This window comes from Caretta caretta, chromosome 7 (assembly GCF_965140235.1).
Source record: "Caretta caretta isolate rCarCar2 chromosome 7, rCarCar1.hap1, whole genome shotgun sequence".
In the NCBI taxonomy this organism is placed as follows: domain Eukaryota; kingdom Metazoa; phylum Chordata; order Testudines; family Cheloniidae; genus Caretta; species Caretta caretta.
The window spans coordinates 79,240,323-79,265,747 of record NC_134212.1 but is presented as its reverse complement, the minus strand read 5'-3'; the positions used below and the strand labels follow the sequence as shown (position 1 = coordinate 79,265,747).

Genomic DNA, 25,425 nt, shown 5'->3' with positions numbered 1-25,425 from the left:
TCTTCAAGTCACACACCTGAGGTTTGTAATACCAAGAATGGATATTTACAAGAGGTAACTTACCTTTAGGCAATACTATCATTCAACACTAGACCCTTCAACTGGACGTACAACTACAAAATAAATGACCATGACATGAGTTATCAATTGTAATCTGAAAATTAAGTCCCAATCAATTAACTCACACCAACACTCCTACCAGCAGGAGCTACTGGTAACGAGATAATGTGACTGGTTGATAGCAATTCAGCGATAGCACAATAATCACATAACCTCAGTGTTCTAAAATATACTCTAAATCAATTAACAAAATGGTTTAAGAAAATTACCATCTGCAGAAAATGACGATTACACAACTAAATTTCTTCCTTCAAAATTAAGTACAACCATTGGCCTACAATCTTCAGTTCTGAACTTTAGCGCTAAAGGGATGCTTCATACAACAATTTAGAAATCAGGAAATTGAGTCCATAGGGAACCATGGGCACAACTATTTTATTTCATAAAAGGTTAAAAATGCAAAGAGCAACTATAATTTAAGAAAATACAACTGTGCCTCAAGAACTTCTTAATGCCAGCTGGCAAAGGGGCAGAGAAGTAGTGCACAGAGGTTACAGGTAGCTCCCGAGCCTGGCATGTACATTCTAGTTCTCCAAAGAGAGTCACGTGAAGTCTCTACTAAAAGCTTATGTCATCCTGAGCCGCATAATCACTGAGAGATGTACATATGGATGACACCAATGGAGCTGTGGATATGTACTGAAAATATGTTTTAAAGTTTACCAGAGAGGAAAACAGGTATTCTTCCAGACAGCAGATAAGATGTGTATATCTCTGTCAAAATGTAAGTTAAGCATTGTAAGCCAACACAGTGAAATCCCAGTTTACATACAGAGTCAATAGGAAAGGCAGAAGACCATAGAATAAACTACAAGGGGGTCATCATGACTCTGGGGTACAAACAATGAACTTGGAGAAATATAAGGAGAAAGCAAGGAAGACACCACTTTATCCTGCACCTATGAAGTAATCGAGCAGTATGATTACACACATGAAAACGGGTTCTCAAGTAGGCTTGGTTGAAAACACTGCAAAGGACATGTTGGGTGAGATAGGCTAACTTCCAATCTAAATAAGTTTAAGTTAAATTTAGTCTCTAGGAATCATGTTATGATTTTGTTTTATATGTAACCCTTCTAGTTCCGTTATCCTTACTCACTCGTTCTTAAATCTTGATCTTTGATAATAAACTTATCATTGTTTACACTGTAAATATATCTCAGTGCTATGGTATTATACAAGGAGATGATGCCTAGTTGAATCAAACAAGTTAGTGTGTACATTGTCCCCTGGGGGACAGCAGGCCTGGTATTTCTGTGAGTGTTCAGAGGATAAGGGGCTGGACACTTCTGGGGAATGCTTTGAAGGGGCTCAGGGACTGAGTTACACCTATTGTTAATCTGCTAGGCAAAGTAAGAGTTGGCATAACAAACTGGAGGTGTCAAGGAGCTGATACCCATTTAAAGCACAGCAAGTCTCCCTCTTGCTGGAGGCAGGAAGATAAGGTGACTCACAGCTCTGGTACTCCAAGAATCATCACAACAAGGTTTTACGGTAGTAATACACAAGTTAAGGAGATATAACTAAGTTTCTGGAGAAGGAGGAACTGTAAAAAATCAAGATGGAATTAAAAAACTCAGGAGAAAAGAACCATGATAAAGAAATTATTGATAAGGTTTCTTTAGAGCATATGGAAGCACTGTAGTATGTGTCTGATCAATCTTGAAAATATCAGGCCAGGACATAGACTTTCCTTATTACTCAAAATGGGTTGGATGCTATCCTTTATCCAAATAGAGTCCCTGATGCCAGGTGGTTTTGTGCTACACAAAGGGGTCCTAGAAAAGGAAGTAATCTTTTCTGAGAAAAGCAGAAGCAGGCCCAGGATTTCAATGGGACTGACTGAGAAATATTATAGGGATGATAAAATGCTACCTCAGTTGTGAGGTTGCAAGGGAGTGTGACTGAAACTGACTTTAAAAAAAAAAACCTGAGAAATGAATTCCAATGGGATGAAACTGTGCTGTTTAGACTACACATTAATATATTTTGACGTCTTGCCCTGAGAGGTGAAAAGCTGCTACAGAGAATTAGTCCCAGTACTGCTAACTGTATCTAGACAATCTGCTTTAGTTTAAGTAGTAGGATTAGTGATTTGGGATCCAAATGTTCAAATCATAGAAGGGCTGGATTTCTCACACACTGGAAACAGTGTCTCTTGAGGAGCTCAAATCACTTTAAAAGCACTAGAGGGACAAGGTGGATGAAGTAATATCTTTCATTGGATCAGCTTCTGTTGGTGAGAGAGAAAAACTTTCAAGCTTATAGAGAGCTCTCTTCAGGTTTAAAATAAGAACACTCATGACACAATAAGAAGAAAATATATTGTATTATGTGCTGGAGAAAGACTTAGCTTTACACATCTGAAATTGATGGGTCTATGTGTTGCAAATTCTACCAGAAATTGCAACATATTTTCTCATCTTCTTATGGATAAGCAATGATTTGTGAAAACCCACAGTACCAACTCTCCTTATAATAGACAATAATTACTGGAAGGCTGGAGAATGTAAGTCAGGTTGCATTATAGCTAGCTAAGAAGTAGTAAATTCAAAATCCTATGCTGGGGTCTCAAACATGAAGAAAACTCTGGAAGTTTAACATATTGTGCTATACAATATAGCCAATTTGAAAATCTTTGAACTAGGAAATAGATTGCCAAATAGTACAGAAAAACAAAACAGACAGACCACAAGTTCAAATGGATTTTTTTTAAACCACAGCTGGTGGAACACCACAATCAACACAAAATAATACAAGCTTTCTTTCCAAATACTCTTGCCTCAAAAATATTCTTGTCCCCATCAAAGAAATAAACTTCTAATTGAAAAGCACGATAAAATGCATATACTGTGTACTCCCAATGGAAAAATATTAAATGCTCTTATTCTGGCCCTCATTTCCTACAGATTCAGATATTATGTCCAAATAGAAAACGTATAAGAAACAATTATTTTACTTTTATCTTACCTGACATGTACACTGGTTTCCTGCCCAATTTATCAGACAATGGTCCAAAAATTATATTTCCAATAAGCAATCCAGAAAAATACAAGGATGATGCCAGGTTTACTTTATAGGCTTCATGTCTGATTAAGTACCACTGTTGAAAATAAAGGAATCTGTAGTTTAAAAACAGTAATATAAATTCATTGGCTTCTTGAAAATATTGAAGAAAACTTAATACTTTTACAACTATGAAATATCTCATGCCATTATTCTGTATTCTGACCTTGTGTTATGTTCAACTGAGTTTTGTTTAAAGCTCCATGGCAGATTATGGCCCAACAACTTTTTAAATTTACATACTTCTGTCAAGAAGTTTCATTACAATATATTTCTCATGCTAAGTTTCAATGTTATATGTTCAAGCAAAATAGAAATGTATCACAACAACTTTGGCCCATCAACAGCAACACAGTCAAAGTTATTAGAAATAGGAGATACTGACTTTTTAATAGCATGAACTGGAAATCTTCAGACTTGTTTCTGAAGCACAGGCTTACAATAATAATATGCTATTAAAGCCATTTTGACAGCTTAAAATGGAAAAATAGCAAAAAAATGTTCATCGGGGACAAAGCAATAAAATATATGCTTTACTTGACTATTGTCTTGCCCAGAACAGTGTTACTCAGACCACCAGAGGTCCATGGAGCCTTTTCTGGTAGTCTGCAGAATAAAACACTGAAAACCAAACAGAAAGGGATCAAGGGATTGCACAGGAAGGTGGTGTAAGAGAATCGTTCTCTTATGAGAAGAAGTTTGAGAACCATTAATCCATATTACTCTATTTCAGGGGTTGGCAACCTTTCAGAAGTGGTGTGCCAAGACATCATTTATTCACTCTAATTTAAGGTTTCGTGTGCCAGTAATCCATTTTAACGTTTTTAGAAGGTCTCTTTCTACAAGTCTGTAATATATAACTAAACTATTGTTGTATGTAAAATAAATAAGGTTTTTAAAATGTTTAAGAAGCTTCATTTAAAATTAAATTAAAATGCAGAGCCCCCCGGACCGGTGGCCGGGACCCAGGCAGTGAGAGTGTCACTGAAAATCAGCTCGTGTGCCGTCTTTGGCACGCGTGCCATAGGTTGCCTATCCCTGCTCTATTTTGTAAATGTAGAACAGAATTTATTTCTCCTTGCTTTGCACAAAAGGAGAATCTTTGGGTGAGGTGGTACTGCAATATACAAGCTGTACAAAATATCAGCCACTTTTGAGATTTCCTGTTAGTACACCATGTAGGCACAACAGATTGTGTTAAAGAAGGAGCTAGACTTCCTAACTTACATTTTTTCATGAATTTACTTCAATTATATTAATTTTAAAGATACATTTAAAAACAAAAACACAAAGGAAAAACCAACATCTAAATACTTGATAGGTCTTGATTACTCCTATGAAGTCAGACAGACAATAGAGTAAATTCACATTTGGACATTTAATATACACAATTTGGTTATTTGTTCAAAAATCATTTTGTACCAAAGAAGTCCTAACCACTGACAGCTATTAGGTGGCCTATATCAGGAGTTCTCAACCGATAGCTGGTTACACCCTGGAAGATCACAAAAAAAGTTTTAGTGGGCTTGTAATCTACCTTCTTTCTCCTCATTTTTCCCTTGCATTTTATATATATACACACTGTGACAAAGTTCCGAGCCTGTAACTGTGGGTCCCACACTTCCTGGCAGATCCAGGGGCCTCAGAAACTCACTAAGGTCCCAATGTAACCTTTCTTTTACAGGGTAGTGACAAGAGTCACAGCCTATTGAGTTACTTTCATCACAGGCCAGTATGGGAGATGGGAAGGGGAAATACCCCACAGTCTTTGTTGCTCCGTAGAGCTCAGTAGGCACAGTTCGGCCTCCTGAATGGACTGAGTCTTGCTTCCTCCCTCAAGGGGATCTCTGTAGAGTATGGGCGGAGGGGAACCCGGGCCCACTCTCTACCCCAGGCTCCAGCCCAGGGACCCTAATGGGGCTTTGCCCGCCCACTTCCCGGATCCCAATAGGACCACTCTCCTATATCTTTGACCGCACTCCTGTCCCTGTTATTTCATTAGCTGTCCCCCATAATCATTTGGTTTTCAGGTCCTGTGGATCCCGCTCTTAGGCTGGGGAGGATTCTTTAACAGTGGATCCTTTAGCCCGCGCACTTCCTGGATCCCAATAGGATCACTCTCTGGTATATCCTTCTGGTCTCACTCTGTCACAACATATATAGTCTCTAGCCCTTGAAGTTGCAGAGATAACCTTGAAAATGTGCACCAAGCATAAACTGAAGCAATGATACCAGCCCGAATCTACAGACAGCCTGCAAGAGCAACTCTGAAAGGTATGAGCTGCCCCTTTTATCTATTCTGTATCCACAGAATTTGACTTTTTTCCCAATATGCCATGGAATTCAGCATTTCATTGTTTTGTTTTAGTCAGAGCTCAGTATTTTGGTTTGATCCCCCTGCCCTGCTGGCTGTTGCCTCTGCATTCTCAGCTTTTACTCAGGGGAAGATATTTGGATTATAGGGCACGCCTCCTGCACTGTTCCATAGAACCAAACAGCAAGGCAGACATGGCTACCCTCCATTTCTTCCCTCTTCTATGGAATTGGCTCTTTCAGCCAGACTTTCCTCTCTGCTAGCCTCTGACCAAAATGCACATCAGAATACTTATCAGCTATTACACTGCTTCAAAAGGGTGGCTGCAATATCTGACAAAGGATTCAGGGGCATACACATAGCCACTAGAAAGAGAGAACATACATCTTTCCAAAATAATTCTTCAATCAAAAGTTTACAAAATCAGGTGACCTTCATTATATGGCAATGCTGTAAACATGAAAGCCCTTGGAGAATCATACTTGGTGTCATCCCAAATAACAAATGTCTCAAAGTCTCATAACTAGGGAACCACTGTTTGTTCCCTTAGTCTCAGACATGAGAATCAAGTGCTGCCAGGCCAATTAAAGCACTGTGCCCTCTTCAATATCAGTCAGCAAGATGACAAATTAATGACATGGCTGCTGATGTTTGGAAACAGATGTTTAGAAGCCAGTAGTCCTCAACACAGAAACTTTCAATATTTGTCCACTCTGAGCAGCATGGACTTCCTGTTTTGCTGTCCACTGAGATGATCACTACAAAGGAAAAATATCTTTGAAGCTTTCGTTGGGACCAACTGGTATCACTGTACTTGATATTCAACACTGACGATGCCAGAGATATGACAGGAAAACACACTGGCTTTACGTCCAGGATAGCATACCAAGCCATTGGAACACGTCGATCAATTCAAGGGGAAGCTTTTGGCAGCAAAGAGGATGGCAACAGAACTGAAAACTGGTACTTGGAAGAGGTTGTAGTTATGAACTTTACAACCTCTTATCTATATTATGTGAAGAAATGGGCATTCGACATGAGCAACTCCTCTTCCACAAAGAAGTTTGTTGGTTTTTACTCTGAAGTTTTTAATTTCTTGTCTGAGCTCAGAGAAGACCTTTTAATTTGGCTCTGCCCTTGCAGAATAATTCACAGATCAGCATTCGATTATTCTGAATACTTCTTTCCAGGAATGGACGACGACATGGGCTCTCAAACTGGGAATTCCAAAATCCTGGAGTGGGGGTGAAGGGCTGGGTTTTCATAATTCCTGGGAGGTTGCAACCACCTTGTACTTCCCATATTGCTAAATGGGAAGAGAGACCCTGGGTTAAATGTTGCCATATCAGGCCAAGTTTGAGAACCACAGGCCTACATGAAGTGTGCTGGCATATTCAGCCCAGGTCATAGTGATCTGGTGCCAACATACCTAAAACCACTACCACAATTATCACAAAGTGACATTGTTGTTGTCAGTCTCTCTAGAGAGGTCAAACTAAACAGGTATGGAAGTGAACTATCCTCTCCATCCCTAGATGTAGCCTCTTCAGGTCACAGTTAGAGCAAATTGAAGGGGAGTGTGGGGAAGCATGAGTATCATATGAGATGCATGACATCTGGCAGTCTGAGAAAATAAGCATGGAACCCCAGGATGCCATTTTCGCACATATAGTAACTCCTCCCTTAAAGTCGTCCCGGTTAACGTTGTTTCGTTGTTACATTGCTGATCAATTAGGGAACATGCTCATTTAAAGTTGTGTAATGCTCCCTTATAACGTTGTTTGGCAACTGCCTGCTTTGTCCACTGCTTACAGGAAGAGCAGCCCGTTGGAGCTAACTGGTGCGGGCTTGGAACCAGGGTGGACCAGCAGCCCTCCTATCAGCTCCCCACTCCCCTAAGTTCCCTGTGCGGCAGCCACCCAGCAGGCTATCGATTGCCAGCAGTTCAACTGTCCCTCCCCACACTGCCATGTGCTGCTCCTACCCTCTGCCTTGAAGCTGCTCCCAGGTGCCTCCTGCTTCCTGTGTGGGGGGGGAGGGAAAAAGGGAGAGGGGGGCTAATGTCAGGGTGTTCCCCTACCCCCTGCTCCTGCCCCCCGCCTACCTCTTCTCCATATAGAGCAGGGTGGGGATATGACAGGGCTCAGGATGGAGAGAGCTTGCTGGCTGTAGCTGCTGTCTCAAGTTCCTGATACACTTAAAAAGGCAATGCATTTCTCTCTCTCTCTTTCACACACACACACACACACACACACACACACGGTGTATGTCTCTGTCTGCCATGCTGTCTCCCCTTCCTCCATTCGTGCTGCCTTGTAGTGTATGAGGCTACATTAACAATGTGTTAACCCTTGAGGGCTCAGCCAAATGCTAGTTCATCATTTAGCAGTAAGGCATCCCCTGGGAAATATCCCACCCTCTAACTTCACCTCCTCAAGGAGCTTGACAATCATCATTGCTGTGTACAGTATTAAACTGTTTGTTTAAAACTTATACTCTGTGTGTGTATATATATTTTTTCATTTGGTGAAAAAAATTTCCCTGGAACCTAAACCCCCCCCGCACATTTACATTAATTCTTATGGGAAAACTGGACTGGCTCAACATGATTTTGCTTGAAGTTGCATTTTTCAGGAACATAACTACAACATTAAGCGAGGAGTTAGTGTACATATTTCATATCTGAACTTTAAGGAGACTAACCAACTACTACAAATTCACAGTAAAATATTCCATAGCCATCTTCAAAGGATCCACACAATCAAGTCCTAGCATCTTTTGCAAAACAGATTACACACACACAGTTACTGTTGCTCATGTCCATAATATGGAAAATAAATAAAATGGGAAGATCTCTAAAAAAATATTGATAACCATCCCATTAATTTCAAGAAAATTACAGAGTTTTTTTAATTACCACCATTAAATAATGTATAATATAAATTGATAACAGTTCAGCCCTACTTTCCAAGTGAATTGGCAAAATTCATAAAATGATCTGATCATGACAAAATTGTAGAAAAAAGAAATAATTAAAAGTCATAAGCTGAAAAACAAAAGTATATGATAAATAGTGGCAAAGATCAAGTCTTATTTTATATTGTAAAAACATACTATCAAAACATTAAGAAATGGATTTTAAATCCAAAACTCTGTAATCAATCAAGTAATTATAAATGATGTATGTTTAACTGACTTCTAGATGAAAATTATTGTAGTTAAGTACAAAGCCTGAGAAAAACTAAAAGTACTGCCAAATCTTATTTACTGGGTAACAAATCATTGGGTCAACCATGCAAAATGTTGACAGCAGGCTCTTTATGTTTACACTGAGAACGTATTATGTAGTCATAGAATCATAGAATATCAGGGTTGGAAGGGACCCCAGAAGGTCATCTAGTCCAACCCCCTGCTCGAAGCAGGTCCTTACTACAGGAGGTAAAGCCCCTCTTGAATAAATCTGGAGCTCTGCTTGAGGAAAAACAACAGAGTTTAACATTGGTTAAGTGACTAACAAAATGTCAAATTTCAGAGTGGTAGCCGTGATAGTCTGTGTCGGCATCTGATAAAGTAGGTTTTTGCTCACAAAAGCTTATGCTCAAATAAATTTGTTAGTCTCTAAGGTGCCACAAGTACTCCAAAATGTCAAATGGAATGCATAATGACTACATTTTAACAGCTGGACCTCATTTCAGTCTGTGGCTAGAAAGTTTTGGATTTGAAATACATGACGAAGTCCTTGATATGTAGTTGAAACATCAGTACAAAAATACATTAAGCTATATCCAGGCACGTTTATCCAAGAAGAAAGGATCTGAGCTACAGGAGCCATCGCCTTGATAGTAAAATTTAAATGTAGATGATCAAAACTTGCATTGTAAATGTTAGGGTAGCAACTCTAATTATGGCAGAGAAAATATCTTCACTTACATATCCCTAATTCAGATATTTAACTTTTGGGTGAAAACTAGTTTTCTGTAGTTTCTCACCCTTACTCTCAGAACATATTGAGACAGTTTGGAGAAAGAGGGGAAAATATGTTTACACCAATTAGTTTTCAGACAGTTCTTGGTGTAAATGAGTAAGTCAAACAGCTTCTTTTTAAAACTTGAAAACTTACCAGGGACTTGGTCCTCAGTAAGAACAATTTTAACATGTTTAAAGTAATGTAGTTTGACATTTATAACTTCATTATTTCTAAAGTGTCATGTGCAGTATTGTACATGAATTTTCAGTCGTGATTTTAACAATGCAATGAGGCACAATGCTCCAAATAATCATATGCATTTGCATATGTGCATTTTAAGCATCACATATTTTATTACAATGTCATCTTCAAAATCAGACAGATATCCATTTAAATAGGGACAGAGTACAACAAGAAGGATGTGAAATCTCTTGTGTCTCTTCTGATGTCTTGCAAGTCTTGTAAGTAGAGATGTCCTAATTTCTTTATTTTTAACATTAATTTTCTTTAATTTAAAAAAGCAAGATAAAGCATATATATAGTTATGACAGCAATGTTATAATTTTATATACAGAAAAGTCAGGAAAATCTAAGTTGTAGATCCACAAAAGAATCTTTGGGGGAGTGACAGCTCAGTGGTTTGAGCATTGGCCTACTAAACCCAGGGTTGTGAGTTCAATCCTTGAGGGGGCCATTTGGGATCTGGGGCAAAAATTGGGGATTGGTCCTGCTTTGAGCAGGGGGTTGGACTAGATGACATCCTGAGGTCCCTTCCAACCCTGATATTCTATGATATTATATAGTGTGGCTGAATTAATACACAGTAAAGAGTATATCAACTCAAAAAGACAGAGGTATCGCTGAAGGAAAAAGGCTAAACTTAGAGGAATATCTAGGAAATGCAACCTCAGTCTTCATTAATGGCATCTTCCAAGTGAATATCGGGACAGTCTGAAAATGCAAGACATTTAACTTTTCATGGACACAGCAGCAGTAGCTAGAAACATCTTGTTTCACCTTCTACTAACTAGGAGACTGTGCTCCTTTTTCCCAAAGGCAGACTTGTTCACAGAGATCCACGGTTTGTCACCTCAGACCTAAACTTCCACAACATGCTATACCTTGATGTGATTCTCAGACTACAGATTGCTCACGGCTCATAGCACACATGCTAAATAAAGCAGGGGTGGTAAAAATGGATAATTTAAAACAAAAACAAAAACAAAAAAAAACCCAAAGATTTTTCAGATTTCATTATTTAAATTATAAGTTGTTTTTTTTTTAAATGAACCTGTTTATAATAAGTTTAGGCCTTAACATATTTTACATTAAATTCAGATTTCATTTTAATCTCTTAAAACATTTAAATAAAAATAAATATGCTGAATCCATGAGCCTCTTTCAAAACCTTTGAGTTAAAGGCTGCTTTTCTATATAAAGAAAGAATTGGGGGAAAACATCCAATTTTTAAGGTCAAAGTTTATAAATATGGCACAATAGATTATGTACTGTATTAAGGTCCTGATCCTGTGAGGGACTCAAGGGTTGTGATACTGGGTGCAAGAGACTGGCTAAGTCATCACAGGTGTTGGGATCCAGCCTTTGGCTCCAAGAGAGACCATCATGTATCTCATCAGGATCATCCACTGAGCCCACGTGGGTGTCTCATACTCCTGTTTTATAGCTTCTCCTTACCTGAGCTGTGACTAAGTTCTCAAATTATGAATATTTATGACTCTTCCCACCACAGAAACTTACTCTCCAGCTCATGGAAAAACACTGAAGTTTAGGTATCCAAAACATTGAAGGTGGTTTTGTTTAATAAAAATAAACTTTATATGCTGCTTTAATTAAATTCCATTTACTATCCTAATGCAGCTTGACACAAATCATGAGCAAAATGTTAATTATCTAGTATTTATCATTCAACATTTTCTAACACACTAAAAATGTACAATTAACAAAAATCTAAAAATATTAAGCTATATAATTGCTTAAATAAATGTACATAGTTATAGTGTACCCTTCTAGGTAGCAAAAAAAAAAAAATGTACCAAATCTAGTATAAAGGCTCTATTTAGTTGTAAATCTACATGTTTTAATGGTTATATCAATCAAGGAGAGTGCACCTTTCCTTAGAAAATAACTGAAGTACAAATAGAAAAGTTGATTAAAATTGATGACATAAACTGAGATTTTCTACTTGGTGATTTAAATCTTACACTGTTTGCAATGTTGTTGAGTCATGTCAGCTCCAGGATATTAGAGAGACAAGGTGGGTGAGGTGATTTTTTTTATTGGAAGAACTTCTGTTGGTGAGAGAGAAAAGCTTTCAGGCTTATGCAGAGTTCTTCTTAAGGTGTGAGAAACGTAGGCTATGTTTATATTGTGCACCTTACAACGGTGCGGCTGTACCACTGCAGCCACGCTATTGTAAGGCAAGCAGTGTAGCCGCTCTTTGTCGCTGGGAGAGAGCTCTCCCCGTGACAAAATAAAACTACCCTCAATGAGGGGCGGTAGCTTTGTTACTGGGAGAGCATCTCCAGCCGACAAAGTGCTGTCCACACTGAAGATTTTCATTGTTAAAATTTTTGTCATTCAGGGGTGTGTGTTTTTTTTTCACATCCCTGAGCGACAAAAGTTTTAATGATGAAAGTGCGTGTAGACATAGCCTTACTCAGGCTAGGTATACACCAGAAACTTACATTTGTATAACTACATCGCTCAGAGATGTAAAAAATCCACACCCCTGAGCGATGCAGTTTTACCGAACTAACACCTATTGTAGACAATGCTATGTCGATGAGAGGGCTTCTCCTGTCAACACAGCTACTGCCTCTCATGGAGGTGAATTACTACACTGAGGGGAGACTGTCTCCCCTCAGTGTAGTAACATCTTCAGTGAAGCGCTGCAGCTCCACCACTGCAGCATTTTAAGCACAGATCTACCCTCAAGTGTCACACCTAAATACAAGATGGAACAGATTGGTTAGCATACGTAGTTAACACATATTTCAATGGACCATTGAAGGTGAAGTGGCTCATCATCAGAAGCAAACTTCTCACAGATACTCTAAAGTTTCCTAAAGAAAAGCTCTGTGTAAGCTCAAAAGCTTGTCTCTCTCACCAACAGAAGTTGGTCCAATAAAAGATATTACCTCATCTCTCAAAGAACATATACCGTCATGCTCCAAATTGACTGTCAATACAGTTCTTAGCATAGTTCAAGTTGCTAGATCTTGTTTTCAAAGCACTGCAAATGCCAGGAACAAGCCACCTCAAGACACTGTCTCTCACAGGGAGAGACCTCAGAGTGGAATCAATTACCATAGGAGGTGAGTACAGCTCTTTCAGCCTTCTGATTGTGATGCAAGACTTACCTCTTTCAGAAGAAATGCCCTTAATAGCCAAACAATAAAATAACTCCAGCAAGTGAGCATACAGCAAACCAGCTATATCCAGACACTTTTATATGGCTCAAAATATTGAGGAGGGGAAATACCAGGCCAGAAGAATCATGTCCCTAATTTTCAATGTATGTAATGATGCCAAGATACTGCCATGATGGAAACTTTAGAAATGCCTTTTCTAATAAGATATTTAAAATACCACCACATACTGGAATACAAAATACAAATGAACAAAGCTATGGTTCTTATTTCAACCATTTACAATTCCTGTTATGTGTATAGTAATACAGTACACATGGTACCACCAAAACTATGTGGTCTGAACAATCTCAAGGATTTTCTTCAAAACTGTTGTACAGTTTTCAACATGGATAACTTGACTGTAAAGTTCAGATATGCATGCATTCATCTATTTCTTTTCATAAGTTATTTCTCAGTTCAAATTTGGTATGTTTTATTTATTTTATATAATATTATATTGTAAAAAAGATGGGAAAGGAAAAGTTATGGAAGATTGAACATATACCTACAGAAACATCTGTAGTCAGTTGCAGATACATTACAAATTTCAATAGCAATTTATTTAAAAATTATAAAAAAGTTAATCATAATGCTAACAATAGATATGCTTTTAAAGTTTTTTACGTTCTCCTGAAATTCCATGCAGTAGCATCCAAAACAGTAAGGCTTATCTCATGTTTTTAATTTTTTGAGAATCTGTTTCTTAGTCCTGAAGGTAGCCCTACATTAGTGTTGAATTAATAAAGATCTCTAAATATATTAAGAATATTCTGAGTCCTTTATTATTCTAGACTGGAGAATCATGTTTATCTTTAAATATTTCTACCAGAAAGATTTCCATCTATTACTCATCCACATGATGTTTTTCTTTTGCTTTACACACACACACACACACATATATGATAATACATTTTAATTTGATGGAAAAACTCTGTTAAAATACCACCTCACTACTGAATTTCTTACATGTAGGTTCATATTCTCTGTGGTGGCTTTGCAGATCACATTACCCCCTTTTCTACAGATATAGAAAGATTACTTAACATATATAAATTTAAAAAAATTAGAAAAAAATTCTGATACCAAATCCCAGTTAAATCTGCTTATCACCTTACAGAGAACTAAGTAAGAAGTGTTCTGCTTGAATTAGAGGATGGCTACTTGTTCAAGTTTATCAGTCATATGTTCTAAAATAGTCTTCCTTTGTTTTATTCTATTCTTCAATGTTTTTTGTAGTCTTCTAGAAGCTTGAATATAAAATTGTAATGGTCTTCGCTTGTGGGGAGCATTGTCTAATGGTCAGGGCTTAGGTCCTTCAAAATGTGGAGGGAGTTGGGTCTCCCACTACACCAGGCTCCAGTCCGGGACTCTCTAAGGGTTATCCAAATTCTGACAGACAGGAGTGCCTTAAGGCTGCCCTCCCTGGGCCACCTCCTACCACCCCCACAGTTGTCCAAAGTTTGACTTCTCTAGTGAGGAGATGCACAGCAGGTCAGTTCACTGCTTGGCACCTCCTTGTGGCCATGTGTGGCAGCTCCCTCTTTCTCAGGGCAGCCGCTGCCTCCTCCTGTGGCTTGGCCCTCAGCCAGGTCAGCTCCAAGTCTCTCCTCTGCTGAGTGGTCCATAAACAAAACAAGGGAAATTGGCACAAACAAACTGAGTCCTTTGGGTGGGGCGGTGACGCGGGGAGAATGCTTCCCTCTTGGGTTCTATCAGAAGCAGGTCCTCTGTTCCCTCAGGGAGGGACCTTTGGGCAGTTGTTATAGGAAGAGATCCTGCCTTTCCTCAGCTCTGTTCTCAGGAGCTGCAAGTCTTCTCTCTTCCCTGGTCTGCCCCAAGGGTACGTCTACAGTATGAAATTATATCGAATTTATATAAGTCGATTTTTCAGAAGAGATTTTATACAGTCAATTTTGTGTCCCCCCACAAAGCGTGTGAAGTCGGTGGAGTGCGTCCACAGTACTAAGGCTAGCATCGACTCTCGGAGCGGTGCACTATGGGAAGCTATCCCACAGGTCCTGCAGTCTCCGCCGCCCATTGGGTTAAGCTCCCAGTGCATGATGGGGCAAAAACAGTCTCACAGGTGTTTCTGGGTACATGTCGTCAGTCACCCCTCCCGCCGTGCAAGCTACGGCAGACAATTGTTTCACGCCTTTTTTCTGCCATCATCAACTATACACCACCGCTTCCGCTGCCGCTCTGCTCTCCTGCAGCAGATGGTGCAGTAGGTCTGCAAAACTCTGCTGTCCTGCAACTCGTACAGAAGGCCTGAAAGCCATCTTACACCATACACCGCTGCTTCCACTGCTACTCTGCTTTCCTGCAGCAGACAGTGCAGTAGGTCTGCAAAACTCTGCTGTCCTGCAACTCGTGCAGTATGCCATTGTAAACCGTACACCACTGCTTCTGCTGCAACTCTGCTCTCCCACTCTCCTTCATTTCACGCCTTTTTTCTTGGATTATCTGTGCAGGCGCCATAGCACAGCAAGCATGGAGCCCGGTCAGCTCACCACTGCAGTTGTGACCATTGTAAATACCTCGCGCATTATCCAGCAGTATGGGCAGAACCTGCAAAACTGGGCAGGGAAACGACGACAGTACGACTACGACAGTGAGGAGGACATGGACACAGAAGTTCCTGGACGCACGGCACGTGGCGATTGGGACATCATGGTGGCATTGGGCCAGGTTCATGCCATGGAACGCCAATTCTGGGCCCGGGAAAAAATCACAGACTGGGGGGACTGCATAGTGTTGCAGGTATGTGATGATTACCAGTGGCTGAGAAACTTTCGCATGCGTAAGGCCAATTTCATGGAACTTTGTGACTCGCTGTTCCCTGCCCTGAAGCACAAAGATACCAAAATGAGAGTAGCCTTCACAGTTGAGAAGCAAGTGGCAATAGTCCTGTGGAAGCTTGCAACATCTGACAGCTACTGGTCAGTTGCGAATCAATTTGGGGTGGGCAAATCTACTGTGGGGGCTGCTTGAACCAAGTAGCCAAAGCAATCATTGACCAGCTGCTATTCAGGGTAATGACTCTGGGAAATGTGCAGGCCATTGTGGGTGGCTTTGCTGCAATGGGCTTCCCTAACTGGGGTGGGGCCATAGATGGAACGCAGGTCCCTATCTTGGCACTGGACCACCAGGGCAGCCAGTATGTAAACTGCAAGGGGTACTTCTCGATGGTGCTGCAAGCACTGGTGGATCACAAGACACGTTTCACTGACATCAACGTGGGATGACTGGGAAAGGTGCATGATGCTCGCATCTTCAGGAACTCTGGTCTGTTTGAACAGCTGCAGGAATGGGCTTACTTCCCAGACCAGAAAATAACTGTTGGGGATGTTGAAATGCCTATAGTTATCCTTGGGGACCCAGCCTACCGCTTAATGCCATGGCTCATGAAGCCGTACACAGGCAGCCTGGACAGTAGTAAGGAGCAGTTCAACTATAGGCTGAGCAAGTGCATAGTGGTGGTAGAGTGCGCATTTGGCCGTTTAAAAGCGTACTGGCGCAGTGTACTGACTAGGTTACATCTCAGCAAAACCAGTATTCCAATTGTAATTGCTGCTTGCTGTGTGCTCCACAATCTCTGTGAGAGTAAGGGGGAGACATTTATGGCGGGGTGGGAGGTCGAGGCAAATCACCTGGCGGCCAATTTCGTGCAGCCAGATACCATGGCGATTAGACGAGCACAGCAGGGCGTGCTGCGCATCAGAGAAGCTTTGAAAACCAGTTTCATGACTGGCCAGGCTACAGTGTGACAGTTCTGTTTGTTTCTCTTTGATGTTACCCACCCCCTTTCTTGATTCTAATTGCCTGTAAGCCAACTGCCCTCCCGCCCTTCGATTACAGCTTGCAGAGGAAATAAAGTCACTATTTCAAAACCATGCATTCTTTATTAGTTGATTAAAAACACAGAGAGATAAATCACAAGGTAGCCCGGGTCAGGTAGGGCAGGGAGGGAGGAGGGAAGGACAAGGCCACTCTACAAATCAAAATTTAAGGATATGCCAGCCTTCTGCTGTTTGGGCAATCCTATGGGGTGGAGTGGGTGGGTCTCCGGAGCCTCCCCTTCCGTGTTCTTGGGCATCTGGGTGAGGAGGCTATTGAACTTGGGGAAGGAGGGTGGTTATACAGGGGCTGCAGCGGCTGTCTGTCCTCTTGCTACCTTTCCCCCATAAGATCCACCAGACAGCGGAGCATGTCAGTTTGCTTCCCCATCACCTTGAGCATGGCATCTTGTCTGCTCTCATCACACGCCTGCCTCCTCTCATCGCAGTCATTGAATGCTTTCCGGGACTCTGCCATGGTTTTCCTCCACACATTCAGCTGGGCCCTATTAGTGCAGGAGGACTGCAAAAGCTCTGCAAACATGTCATCCCAAGTGCGTTTTTTCCGCCTTCTAATCTGGACCAGCCTCTGGGACGGAATTGATAGGGGGCACGTTGAAACATTTGCACCTGCGGAAGGAGAAAAAGGAAGGGCAGAAGTTTAAAATATACATTTTAGAGAACAAAGGGGAGACTGTTTCTCAGTGAAACAAGCAATTCATAGTACCTAGCACATGTTATTTCTGTACAAGGTAGTATTTTGTCTTTTATACTGAGTGCCTGCCAGTTTGGTGTGACTGCATCACACGCGGCTGAGCAACAGCATTCAGCTTGCAGGCAGCCACGGTAAGCCCTAGGGGCACAAGGGGTTCTGCTTCTTCTGCATTCATTACAATGCTTTCGAACTGCAGTGCCCTCCTTTCCCATACCAAGCAATACCTGGTGGGTTGGCCATTTAAAAGGAGGGCCTGCAGTCTCTCTGGGATGATCGCTACACACACACACACCCCACCCCGTGCCCTTTAGGTCAAACACTAACAGGCCAGCGAGGACGGGTTTCCCCCCACCCCCACTGCGGGGCTCTGACCTTTTAAGCCAAACGTGAACAGACTTTTCCTGTAGCTGTACTGGACGCGAATGCATCCCAAGTCTTCAGGGCAAATGAATAGTAAACACACTTTCTTTTAAACCCTGTATCGTATTTACAAAAATACACTCACCAGAAGTGCCTTCTCCGGCGTCATGGTCTCGGAGCCCACCTTGGGAGGGGGTGGAGGGTATTGGCTCCAGGGTGATGAACAGTTCCTGCCTGCCGGGGAGAACGGATTCACCGCTTGCTGCCCGTGCACTGTCCTCCTCCTTCTCCTCTTCCTCCTCCAAAAAATCATCCTCCCCACTCCATGAGAGAACCCCTTGCAGGTGTCCATGGACAGTGGTGGGGTAGTGGTGGCGTGCAGCTCATCGTAGAAACGGCATATATGGGGCTGTGAGCTGGAACTCCCGTTTGCCTCTCTAGTCTTTTGGTAGGCTTGCCTGAGCTCCTTGATTTTCACACAGCACTGCTGTGTGTCCCTGGAGTAGCCTATGTCCATCATTACCCAGGAGATTTTCGCAAATTTGTTTGCGGTCTGTTTTTTGGAACGGAGTTCTGCCTGAACAGATTCTTCTCCCCAAACAGCGATGAGATCCACTACCTCCTGCTCGGTCCATGCTGGAGCTCGTTTGCACATCTGGGACTGCATGGTTCACCTGCGCTGGTGGACTCTGCATGGTTCACCTGCGCTAATCAGGTCTTCATGCTGGCCAAACAGGAAATGAAATTCAGAAGTTCCCAGGGCTTTTTCTGACTACCTGGCTAGTGCATCTGAGTTGAAAGTGTTGTGCAGAGCAGTCACAATGGAGCATTCTGGGATAGCTCCCAGAGGCCAATACCATCGAATTGCGTCCACAGAACCTCAAATTCGGAACAGCAATGTTGATTTTAGCACTACTCCCCTTGCCAAGGTGGATTACAGAAACCGGTTTTAAGAGACCTTAAAGTCGACAAAACCGGGTTGGTTGTGTGGACGGATTTAGTTTTAATTTGATATAACACGGCTAATTTTGATATAATCGCGTACTGTAGACCAGGCCTAAGTGTGCTGTTCTGCTCCCAGGTGTGGTGGGGTGGGGCTGACCTTGTTGCATTCTTTTTGATCACATTTTCAATATCATTCTGCTTTTAAGCTCAGAGGTGATGGACATATTGAAAAACTGACCACAACAGTCACAAAATCTGTCACACAGAGGACTTGAGTCAATGTTGCATCATTTCTCCAACTGCATCTAGTCCTTAAACCCTTCCAGACAAATACTACATGGCTAGGTTTTGGGACAGCAGTAAGAGAGGAGAAACAGATGAATAGTTTCTCTAGATCAACAAGTACCAGACTTTACCGGTTCACATACCAATTCTTAAAAAATTGTTGTGAAGTGAATGGGTAGGCCATCACACTCACGTACCACAGTTTGAAAACCCCTGGCCTAGATAACATTCCCTAGCAAGTTAACTGAAAATTGGCAATCAATCAGCATAACTCGTTTCTACGAGAATCCAGGCAACCCTCTCAAAAAAAAGTTTTGATGCAGGCAGGGATATTCCTAAGGCATGTATTTCCTGGGTGATGGGGGCCCAGAAAGTAACACAAAGAACAGCTGGCTTTGAACAAATGCAACAAAACACATAAAACTAGAGGGCGAAGTGCTATGTCCAGTCCCCAGGATACAAATCCTGGTCCAGTCCACCTCCACCCCTCAATATGGCATAATATTTTGGGAAATCCAGAAGAGTTGTGTGAACTTAGTTTTCAGAATAATTTTAATCCTCCTATAGGGCAATCTATGGGGGGACATGATGCAGCTATAGTCAAGATTTATTACACTGAACAATACAAAACAGAACAAAAAAATCATTCCAACTCATTAGCTCTTCCTGAGTCATAAGTATTTCTTCAGAGGCTGAATTCATTTTCAGTAGCAAACTGACTGTATAGTGGGCTGATATAAGATTTCAAACACGTAATTAAATGATGTAAGCTACAGTAAGTTGTCCTCTTTAGTGACGGGCTCAAAAAGATCTGGGATGAAAAAAAAAACCAATCCTAAAAATCAAGAAATTAAGACTATAAAGCGAATGTAACCCCTTTTACTCAGAAGAATACTGAACTTATGCTAAGTAAGCCAAAGATAATAGCATGCATAATTTGAACAATTAGACATGATTACAGATTTAAGGAAACTGAAGAAAATAGTAATAAAGCAGAGACATGTGAGTTATAGTAAGTCAAAAAGTGAGATGCCTGGCCCAAGTGACCTTTTTATCTTCAGCAATTCCTATGTCCTCATGTACAGAAGAATTACAATTTGTGCAAGCAACATATTCAACTAAGTCTTCTTCAGGCTTCACAAGAGAGAATCCTGCACTGATGATAAAGGAATAAACCAGAGAACAGAAAAGAATCGTTAAGAAAAGATATAGCACAAACTACTTGCCTCAGTTGCTATAGATGTGAACTTATCTGCAAATCGGACATGTCTGGCAAGCTCCTCTGTGCTAGTAGGAATTTCTCCCTGGTCAATATGATACTCTGGCACAGCTCCCACTAGTACAATAAGCATAGACTGACAGGCCACATATACCTAAAAAGAAGAGACAAAATTGTTTAGGATAAACAATTTACATGATATTTTGCCCTCTTGTTTATCATAAATATTTTAACCTCTTCATTGAACTAATATTTAAAACTTGAGCTACAATAGTTCTCTTAATTCAAAATCACAACAGCTCAGCTAGTATATTGTCTTTAAGTCTCTGGACAGGAACGCACAGGCCAGGGCATTCTGAAGGGACAGCAATCATGTCATATTTAAGATTTTCAGTGGGTTTTTATTAACATTTTGATTTTGCAACCCTCCCGCAAATTTCAAAATTCTTCAAACTTCTTTTTTGCTGCTTTGTAGCAAGAACACAGAAAGGACATTATAAACTACTTTACTAGGGACTTCTAGCTGATCTAGCACCAAAGGCCAAAATTTAATTCAATTAAAGATTGTTTCCAAGAGTTACTAACATTTTATTTAGTAACATCACTAAGGAATACCAATTCCAGCAACAAATCAGTACAGCAAACCAATGAAGTTAGAAACCTCTAGCTTTTCTCCTTACAGAGACTGAACCAGATCACTAGGGAGGTTAGATCAGGGGTGGTCAAATGGCCGCATGTGTTTCTTTTACAGTTAAAGTGCGGCTCACAGAGCCCCATCCCTCCCCCCATTCTCCACCTAACAGACTGGGGTGGGGAGGAACTTGAGGATTCTGCCCTGTGGCAGAGCGGTGGGGCTAAGGGCTTCTGCTAGAGACAACTGGTGCCTGACGAGAGTGGGGGAGCATAATGTAAAGGTTCCCCCCAACAGCTGGAGTCATACTCATAAGCCCTCGGCATGCCCCCCATTACCTTCAACGGCCCCTTCCTGCAGCTCCCAGGCATTAGCTCTGCATGGAAAATCAGTGGCAAACAGCTGGAGCTGCCACTTTAGCTCAGTGGGGAGAGGCAGCAGCAACAGAAGCAGTGGCTCTCCCTGCATCTCCCAGCTGTTTGCCATAGCCTCTCCCCACGGCTGCGGCTGCAGCTCGCAGCTTGCTGGCTCCAGCAGTTGCCATGCAGGGAGGGGGCCCTCCAACACAGTGTGACTGATTTGGTCCAGCAAACCCTCGCAAAAATCTGGGAGGGCACGTGACCCTATGTGCCCTCCCACACACATCACCTCTGGTTTCTGCCCACTAGGGCGCGGGGGTCTCAGGGCTTCAGCCCCACAGGGCACAGCTGCCAGGACTCAGGGCTTCAGCGGGAGTGGGGCTGAAGCCCCAAGACCCCCTGTCCCCGCAGGGCTAAAGTCCTGAGCAGGTGCCTCTCTCAGTGACAGGACTGAAGCCCCAAGACCCCCCTCCCTGCAGAGTTGAAGCCCCAAGCCCCAGCAGGGGCGTCCCATGGGGCTGAAGCCCCAACAGGTGCCCCCCGGCTCTCAAACTTCTCAAGTTTGTCGTATGTGGCTCAGAGGTTTGGCCACCCCTGGGCTACATAGTAAAAAAAGAAAGTTTTCCACGACAAGGCTCATGAGGAGGCTCTCCTTTCCTGCAGGCCTCAAGAGGTCCACAGTAAGTTTGAATGCCTTCTACGAGAAGTGCAATCTTAGTTCTGTGTTTCTAATTTTTTTTTTTATTTAAACCAACTTTCCTGAAAAATAATATATACCCAAACCTTAACCACCTTTTGATGCTGTATTGTCAATGGAAGGAATTCAACTCTGGAGCTAGTTTCCCCCAACAGGTCCAGCAGGGTCCAATACATCTAGTCTTGCAGTTTGATTTGGAGATTGGATCTGTTTATATTTGGATTAGCCAATTTTGTCATTGAAAACAATGCTTTTACATGCCTAGTCATAAATATGATTTATGCATAAATAGATGCAGTTTTAGAAATAAAAAAAAGAAAGTATGCTGTACTTAGGAATGAAACAAAATTATACACTTTTTCCTAAGGCTTGACATTTTAACGAACTAAGTAAGAGAAGTATTCAATTAAAAGGTCTTATTTAAAGAAACACTTAAGATACACTATTCATTGAAAAAATGTTTTTACTATTACCTCTTATGTTTTAAATATTTAGATATTTCATATCTGTCTTTTTAAAATGGCACTTTTTTTAAAAAAACAGTTTGCATATGAACCATGCCCAACTTTCTCAAAAATGGGTACCTAATGTTAGTCAATAATTAGGTCAATGGAAGTTATTGGGTATTTAGATCTTCTGAAAAACCAGATGAGCTAGAGACAGCTGCCTGGCATCAGCCCCAAGACTTATGGGCAGAACAAAAAACTTAAGTGCTTCTATAGCCAAAGACAATCAGTTCTGAAGAAGTTACAAAAGAACGGTGAGGACTGAAGAAATACTATAATAAGCATGCCAAACAGTTCCATTACAAATGCAAGAGAATGTTAGATTTCAAACAGAAAGCGGCCAGCAAACTGCCAAGGTAACAGCTACTCTATCTACACCAAGGTCCTAAACCATCTTGAGGCTCATTCCTACCAGCAGAACTGAAAACCATCTATCTAAAACCATGGAAGACGCTACCTCTTATCTCCAGATGAAATCTAGAAAAATGATAGCGTTTTCTGGATGAGAGAAGTTCACATATACCCCCAAATACCTCACCACATCTCTGACAATGAAAAATGCAAGGAGCAGCAAACATAGGGTTCATCTAGCAACTCCATCTCAGATCACTGCAGAAGAAATCCTGAAGAACAAGAAGTGATCATGATCAAAAAGACACTGGTGGTCTGTTTGTTTTCTTTACATTTGATTTTTTTAAAAAAGGAACGATTTAGAAACAGTAAACTCCAACACCTTCATCTATCTCATGTGAGTGGAGCCTAAAAGATCAGCAGCTTTTTCAACACCATTCATGCTGTTTTGTTACACTGTAGCTACAAGGCAATCTTCCTGGAGTTAATCTTGAAACGCCAGTTGTAAACTTCGCTACAGAAAAATGTAGCGATTATTCTCCACAATCCTACAGGATATTTAAGTACTATCCCAACTATACAATAGGGAAAAATAATATGTAAAGAACTTAAAAGACTTGCCCAAGGTCGTACAGCAGGTCACTGACAGATACAAGAAGAGAACACAGGAGTTCTTGACTTGCAGTACTATAGCTCAATCTACTGATTGCATGAGGTGGTGGGAGGGGGAGATTACTTCTCACACTGTGTCAACATATTCACAGGCTGAAATATAAAACTTACTACCAAAGATTATTTGTATCCTGGCTCGTGCATATCCAGGCTTCCTCCTTATATTAAAACAACACATGTAAATTTTGCCATCCTGGCCTTCTAAAGCCCAAGGGAACTTCAAAAGATAAACAACCAATAACAACATCTGTTTAAAAGCATAAAAAGTTACTGGTTTGCACTGTAGGTGATGCATGAACAAGGAACAGCCTAGTTTAATATTCACTAACCTTCTTGCCTAACGATATAAAACTATTCTGACAGAACTTTCATCTGACATTTATTTTTATAATACTGTATCCACATTATTTCTTTGGGAGAGGCTGCACTCCTGTGAGAGCCAGCGAGATCTTCTGGTTGTTAGTGCAAACATCCCAGGAGGTTACAACGCGAGGCCAGCGTTGGGGTCACAGCAGGGCTCCCTGCCAATAACCCAGAAAGAAAAGGAGTACTTGTGGCACCTTAGAGACTAACCAATTTATTTGAGCATGAGCTTTCGTGAGCTACAGCTCACTTCATCGGATGCATACCGTGGAAACTGCAGCAGACTTTATATATACACAGAGAATATGAAACAATACCTCCTCCCACCCCACTGTCCTGCTGGTAATAGCTTATCTAAAGTGATCATCAGGTGGGCCATTTCCAGCACAAATCCAGGTTTTCTCACCTGGGTTTCTCACCCAGAAAGAAACCCAGCCCCGCGGCTGAGAGGAAATCACGCTCAGGGCCAGGATTCCCTCCTCTCCCCTGCCAGCCACGCTGAGCTCATCCAGTCACGCCCAGCTCCCCGCTGCCAGGGGGACGCGGCGCAGCCACTCAGGCTCCAGTTTGGCACCCCCGCCCCCCAGTCCAGGGCGCACGGAGGGTCTAAGACACGCGCCGCCGGCGGCGCGGACGGACGCTTGCTGGAGCTAAGGGAAAGAGCCTCCTGCGCCCTCTCCGCCCTCCCGCCAGTCCTCCGGGCAGCCGCCACCCGCCCTCGTCCCTCTCGCGTCCCATGAAATCCCGCCGTGCCCCCACAGCGCCCCGCGGCACCCTGGGTCTCCACCCCCCCGCAGCGAAGGGGGGACAGGCCACCGCCCGGGACCGGGGCCGGCCGGGCTGAGCAGCCGCGCGTTCCCCCGCCCACCTGCAGCAGCACCAGGAAGGCGGTGAGGCGCTTCTGGCTCGGGCCGAACTCCCCCACCGAGCCGAACGCCTCGTCCAGCTCCATGGCCCCGCTGCATCCCCGCCACCAGGCGCGACCGGGGGGCGCCCTCCAGCGGCAGGAAAAGCCTCCGCTCGCAGGGGAGGGAAGAGGCAGCGGGCGACAGCCGGGAGGCGAGCGTGGCCCTCCCCAGTCACCAACGGTCTCCTCCCCGCGCGCGAGGCTGGCGCGACGTCCGCGGCCCCAGAGGCGCCGCCCCCGTGTCGGTGGGCGCGTCCGCCCGGCGGCGCTGCCCAGAGCTCGGGCGGGGGCGTTGTAGCTTCCTCGGGCCTGGCACGGCGGGAGCCGCGTCTGCAGAGGGAGGCGAGGAACTGGCCGCGAACAGCCGTGGCGGCGCTGAAGGGACCCTGCCGCTGGTGACCAGATACCCTCCCCGCCCGGATTTTTCACGCTAATAGGTGAAAAATATAAGAAAAAGCCCCAAATCTTGGAACTGTCCGTACAAAATCAGGACACCTGGTCACCCTAACTGCCCCAAACAGCAGGGGCAGAGCCTGAGGTCTCCGTGGGAAGCACATGGCCTGAGGCGCAGTAACTTAGAAAGCAAAACAGGAGCGGGGCCCTAGCAGAACTTGTGGAGGGAAGAGGAGCTGAAGGCTCTGTCTACACTACAGGGTAAGCCCAAGGTTCGAACTGAAGCCC

At 42.6% G+C, this 25,425-nt stretch overlaps 1 protein-coding gene across 5 annotated transcripts in view; it reads right to left on the bottom strand.

Annotated features, from left to right (window-relative positions):
• The window catches only part of LOC125639309 (solute carrier family 22 member 15-like), a 66,783-nt gene extending 41,807 nt beyond the window's left edge, over positions 1 to 24,976 (bottom strand). For all 5 annotated transcript variants that reach the window (XM_075130829.1, XM_075130828.1, XM_075130826.1 and 2 more), the window contains exons 1-3: positions 24,706 to 24,976; positions 20,266 to 20,412; positions 3,091 to 3,223 (exon numbers count right to left, since the gene is read on the bottom strand). In XM_075130829.1, the coding sequence (XP_074986930.1) occupies positions 3,091 to 3,223; positions 20,266 to 20,412; positions 24,706 to 24,789 (364 nt within the window). In that variant the 5' untranslated portion in view covers positions 24,790 to 24,976. The remainder of the gene's footprint in view (positions 1 to 3,090; positions 3,224 to 20,265; positions 20,413 to 24,705) is intronic.
• Positions 24,977 to 25,425: the final 449 nt, after the last annotated feature.